The 6,791-nt window shown below is 38.2% G+C and overlaps 1 protein-coding gene across 1 annotated transcript; it reads left to right on the top strand.

Annotated features, from left to right (window-relative positions):
• Positions 1 to 5,884: 5,884 nt before the first annotated feature.
• Positions 5,885 to 6,762, top strand: LOC115424898 (pregnancy-associated protein bPAP-like; the record flags this gene model as incomplete). Its single annotated transcript, XM_030142292.1, has 2 exons — positions 5,885 to 5,945; positions 6,683 to 6,762. Coding segments are annotated over 2 exons (141 nt in total), but the record flags the coding sequence as incomplete, so codon positions are not given.
• Positions 6,763 to 6,791: the final 29 nt, after the last annotated feature.

Genomic DNA, 6,791 nt, shown 5'->3' with positions numbered 1-6,791 from the left:
AGTATAACCATAACTATAATAATAACTATAACCATAACTATAATAATAACTACAACCATAACTATAATAATAACTATAATAATAACTACAACCATAACTATGATAATAACTACAACCATAACTATAATAATAACTACAACCATAACTATAATAATAAGTATAACCACAACTATAATAATAACTACAACCATAACTATGATAATAACTACAACCATAACTATAATAATAACTATAATAATAACTACAACCATAACTATAATAATAACTATAACCATAACTATAATAATAACTATAATAATAACTACAACCATAACTATGATAATAACTACAACCATAACTATAATAATAACTATAACCATAACTATAATAATAAGTATAACCACAACTATAATAATAACTACAACCATAACTATAATAATAACTATAACCATAACTATAATAATAACTACAACCATAACTATGATAATAAGTATAACCATAACTATAATAATAACTACAACCATAACTATAATAATAACTACAACCATAACTATAATAATAACTATAACCATAACTATAATAATAACTACAACCACAACTATAATAATAACTATAACCATAACTATAATAATAACTACAACCATAACTATAATAATAACTATAACCATAACTATAATAATAACTATAACTATAATAATAAGTATAACCACAACTATAATAATAACTATAACCATAACTATAATAATAACTATAATAATAAGTATAACCATAACTTTAATAATAACTACAACTATAACTATAATAATAACTATAACTATAATAATAAGTATAACCACAACTATAATAATAACTATAACCATAACTATAATAAGTATAACCATAACTATAATAATAACTATAACCATAACTATAATAATAACTACAACCATAACTATAATAATAACTACAACCATAACTATAATAATAAGTATAACCACAACTATAATAATAACCATAACCATAACTATAATAATAACTATAACCATAACTGTAATAATAACTATAACCATAACTATAATAATAACTACAACCACATCTATAATAATAAGTATAACCATAACTATAATAATAAGTATAACCATAACTATAATAATAACTATAACCATAACTATAATAATAACTATAACCACAACTATAATAATAAGTATAACCACAACTATAATAATAAGTATAACCATAACTATGATAATAACTATAACCACAACTATAATAATAAGTATAACCATAACTATAATAGTAACTATAACCATAACTATAATAATAAGTATAACCATAACTATAATAATAACTATAACCACAACTATAATAATAAGTATAACCACAACTATAATAATAAGTATAACCATAACTATGATAATAACTATAACCACAACTATAATAATAAGTATAACCATAACTATAATAGTAACTGTAACCATAACTATAATAATAAGTATAACCATAACTATGATAATAACTATAACCACAACTATAATAATAAGTATAACCATAACTATAATAGTAACTATAACCATAACTATAATAATAACTATAACCATAACTATAATAATAACTATAACCATAACTATAATAATAACTATAACCACAACTATAATAATAAGTATAACCATAACTATGATAATAACTATAACCATAACTATAATAATAACTACAACCATAACTATAATAATAACTATAACCATAACTATAATAATAACTATAACCACCACTATAATAATAAGTATAACCATAACTATAATAATAACTATAACCATAACTATAATAATAACTACAACCACAACTATAATAATAAGTATAACCATAACTATAATAATAAGTATAACCATAACTATAATAATAACTATAACCATAACTATAATAATAACTACAACCACAACTATAATAATAAGTATAACCATAACTATAATAATAAGTATAACCATAACTATAATAGTAACTATAACCATAACTATAATAATAAGTATAACCATAACTATGATAATAACTATAACCACAACTATAATAATAAGTATAACCATAACTATAATAGTAACTATAACCATAACTATAATAATAACTATAACCATAACTATAATAATAACTATAACCATAACTATAATAATAACTATAACCACAACTATAATAATAACTATAACCACAACTATAATAATAAGTATAACCATAACTATAATAATAACTATAACCATAACTATAATAATAACTATAACCACCACTATAATAATAAGTATAACCATAACTATAATAATAACTACAACCACAGCTATAATAATAACTATAACCATAACTATAATAATAAGTATAACCATGACTATAATAATAACTATAACCACAACTATAATAATAACTATAACCATAACTATAATAATAACTATAACCATAACTATAATAATAAGTATAACCATAACTATAATAATAACTATAACCATAACTATAATAATAAGTATAACCATAACTATGATAATAAATATAACCACAACTATAATAATAAGTATAACCATAACTATAATAATAACTATAACCATAACTATAATAATAACTATAACCACCACTATAATAATAAGTATAACCATAACTATAATAATAACTATAACCATAACTATAATAATAACTATAACCATAACTATAATAATAACTACAACCACAACTATAATAATAACTATAACCATAACTATAATAATAACTATAACCATAACTATAATAATAAGTATAACCATGACTATAATAATAACTATAACCACAGCTATAATAATAACTATAACCATAACTATAATAATAACTACAACCACAGCTATAATAATAACTATAACCATAACTATAATAATAAGTATAACCATGACTATAATAATAACTATAACCACAACTATAATAATAACTATAACCATAACTATAATAATAACTATAACCATAACTATAATAATAACTATAACCATAACTATAATAATAAGTATAACCATAACTATAATAATAACTATAACCATAACTATAATAATAACTATAACCATAACTATAATAATAAGTATAACCATAACCCTACCCCTCGGTGCGTAGTATTTGACACAGCATGACCCTAAACTTCTAAAACGTACAGCTAACACATCTGTTAACAGTGGTGTATACATTTATACGAGTCATAACATCATGCAGCAAATTCCAGTATTTTCAAGGGTTCTAAGGCCCTGTGTGCACCTGTTGGACTCCTGTATTTACCTGACATCAGTGTGGACAGGAAGGAGAACATCCTGGTGGATGCAGATGCCGCAGACCAATGTCAGCGTTTGGAAGTGTGTCTGCTGTTGAGACTCGTGCTCAGAACAGGAGGAGTTTTCACACTCTGCTCAGAGCGAACCATGAATGTGACACCCACACAGACGGTTCACAGCCCACCCTCTGGGGTGTTGGCTGAGGGGCCCCAGGGCATTATGGGTAGAGCCGAGTCTTGAGGTTAGCTCCGGTTCCAGCCACGGTAACGCACAAACAACATGATGCATTATCAGCAAGTTCACACTGGAGGAGAATGTGGACCACATCTGAGTATGAGGTCCACATGAGACCTGGATCTGATCTGGTACAGACAGTCTGAACAGGACTAATCTGACCCAGACCACTTTCATATGTGGTCCTACATCTGACCCAGACCACTTTCATATGTGGTCCTATATCTGACCCAGACCACTTTCATATGTGGTCCTATATCTGACCCAGACCACTTTCATATGTGGTCCTATATCTGACCCAGACCACTTTCATTTGTGGTCCTACATCTGACCCAGACCACTTTCATATGTGGTCCTAAATCTGACCCAGACCACTTTCATATGTGGTCCTACATCTGACCCAGACCACTTTCATACGTTTACACTGCAGGCCTTAATGCTCAATTCAGATTTCTGTGTGTGCTCGTTCATATTAAATTAAATTAAATTAAATTAAATTAAATTAAATTAAATTAAATTAAATTAAATTAAATTAAATTAAATTAAATTACTGCATTAAACGCGACTTCTATCAGTTTTGAGTCTGAACTGAATGTGACCCTGAAGTGACCCACATGCACTAAAGAGGCCCTGAAGTGACCCACATGCACTAAAGAGGCCCTGAAGTGACCCACGTGCACTAAAGAGGTCCTGTAGTGACCCACGTGCACTAAAGAGGTCCTGTAGTAACCCACATGCACTAAAGAGGCCCTGAAGTGACCCACATGCACTAAAGAGGTCCTGTAGTGACCCACATGCACTAGAGAGGCCCTGAAGTGACCCACATGCACTAAAGAGGTCCTGTAGTGACCCACATGCACTAGAGAGGCCCTGAAGTGACCCACATGCACTAAAGAGGTCCTGTAGTAACCCACATGCACTAAAGAGGCCCTGAAGTGACCCACATGGACTAAAGAGGTCCTGAAGTGACCCACATGCACTAAAGAGGCTTGGACAATAATTAGGAACAGGGAAATACACCTCATCATGTGACATATCTGGGAGGCTGCGTCATTTTAAACTTCCAAGCTATTGGTTGCTATGGGCAACAGCATAGTACAGACGTGCAGGAAAGAGCCTTAACAATAAAGATTTAAGATTCAAAAAAACTGGATAAGGAGGTGGTGAAAGAGGTCCGAACACAGAGAACCTGAACACAACTGTGAAACAAAGGTACGTGGAGAAGATCAGAGACATGAAGGACATAGGCCCAATGAGATACTGGGGTTCACCAACATACATCTGACTGGTCTGACTGGTCCCACTGGTCTGACTGGTCTGACTGGTCCCACTGGTCTGAGTGGTTTGACTGGTCCCACTGGTCTGACTGGTCCCAACGGTCCCACTGGTCTGAGTGGTCTGACTGGTCTGACTGGTCTGATTGGTCTGACTGGTCTGACTGGTCTGACTGGTCTGACTGGTCTGATTGGTCTGACTGGTCTGACTGGTCTGACTGGTCTGATTGGTCTGACTGGTCTGACTGGTCTGACTGGTCTGACTGGTCTGACTGGTCTGACTGGTCTGACTGGTCTGACTGGTCTGACTGGTTTAACTGGTCCCACTGGTCTGACTGGTCCCACTGGTCCGACTGGTCCAACTGGTTCAACTGATTCGACTAGTCCCACTGGTCCAACTGGTCTGACTGGTCCAACTGGCTTGACTGGTGTGACTAGTCCCACTGGTCCCACTCGTCCCACTGGTTTGACTGGTCCCACTGTTCCCCTGATCCCACTGGTCCGACTAGTCCCACTGGTCCGACTGGTCTGACTGGTCCGACTGGCCTGACTGGTCCCACTGGTCTGACTGGTCCAATGGGTTTGACTGATCCCACTGGTCCCACTGGTCTGGCTGGTCCCACTGGTCTGGCTGGTCCCACTGGTCCCACTGGTCTGACTGGTCCGACTGGTCTGACTGGTCTCACTGGTCTGACTGGTCCAATGGGTTTGACTGGTCCCACTGGTCCCACTGGTCCCATTGGTCTGGCTGGTCCCACTGGTCCAATGGGTTTGACTGGTCCCACTGGTCTGGCTGGTCCCACTGGTCCCACTGGTCTGACTGGTCCCACTGGTCCGGCTGGGCCCACTGGTCTGACTGGTCCCACTGGTCCCACTGGTCTGACTGGTCCCACTGGTCCCACTGGTCCCACTGGTCTGACTGGTCCCACTGGTCGCACTGGTCTGACTGGTCCCACTGGTCTGACTGGTCCCACTGGTCTGGCTGGTCCCACTGGTCTGACTGGTCCCACTGGTCTGGCTGGTCCCACTGGTCTGACTGGTCCCACTGGTCTGGCTGGTCCCACTGGTCCTACTGGTCTGACTGGTCCCACTGGTCTGGCTGGTCCCACTGGTCTGGCTGGTCCCACTGGTCCCACTGGTCTCACTGGTCTGACTGGTCCAATGGGTTTGACTGGTCCCACTGGTCCCATTGGTCTGGCTGGTCCCACTGGTCCAATGGGTTTGACTGGTCCCACTGGTCTGGCTGGTCCCACTGGTCCCACTGGTCTGACTGGTCCCACTGGTCTGACTGGTCTGGCTGGTCCCACTGGACCCACTGGTCTGGCTGGTCCCACTGGACCCACTGGTCTGACTGGTCCCACTGGTCTGACTGGTCTGACTGGTCCCACTGGTCTGACTGGTCCCACTGGTCCCACTGGTCTGACTGGTCCCACTGGTCCCACTGGTCCAACTGGTTCAACTGATTCGACTAGTCCCACTGGTCCAACTGGTCTGACTGGTCCAACTGGCTTGACTGGTGTGACTAGTCCCACTGGTCCCACTGGTCCCACTCGTCCCACTGGTTTGACTGGTCCCACTGTTCCCCTGATCCCACTGGTCCGACTAGTCCCACTGGTCTGACTGGTCCGACTGGTCTGACTGGTCTCACTGGTCTGACTGGTCCAATGGGTTTGACTGGTCCCACTGGTCCCACTGGTCCCATTGGTCTGGCTGGTCCCACTGGTCCAATGGGTTTGACTGGTCCCACTGGTCTGGCTGGTCCCACTGGTCCCACTGGTCTGACTGGTCCCACTGGTCCGGCTGGGCCCACTGGTCTGACTGGTCCCACTGGTCTGACTGGTCCCACTGGTCTGACTGGTCCCACTGGCCTGACTGGTCCCACTGGTCCCACTGGTCTGACTGGGCCCACTGGTCTGACTGGTCCCACTGGTCTGACTGGTCCCACTGGTCTGACTGGTCCCACTGGTCTGGCTGGTCCCACTGGACCCACTGGTCTGACTGGTCCCACTGGTCTGACTGGTCTGACTGGTCTGACTGGTCCCACTGGTCTGACTGGTCCCACTGG

The sequence above is a fragment of the Sphaeramia orbicularis genome, chromosome 8 (genome assembly GCF_902148855.1).
Source record: "Sphaeramia orbicularis chromosome 8, fSphaOr1.1, whole genome shotgun sequence".
NCBI classification, from domain to species: domain Eukaryota; kingdom Metazoa; phylum Chordata; class Actinopteri; order Kurtiformes; family Apogonidae; genus Sphaeramia; species Sphaeramia orbicularis.
Note: the sequence above shows the minus strand (reverse complement) of the source record. Positions and strands in the feature narration are given on the sequence as shown.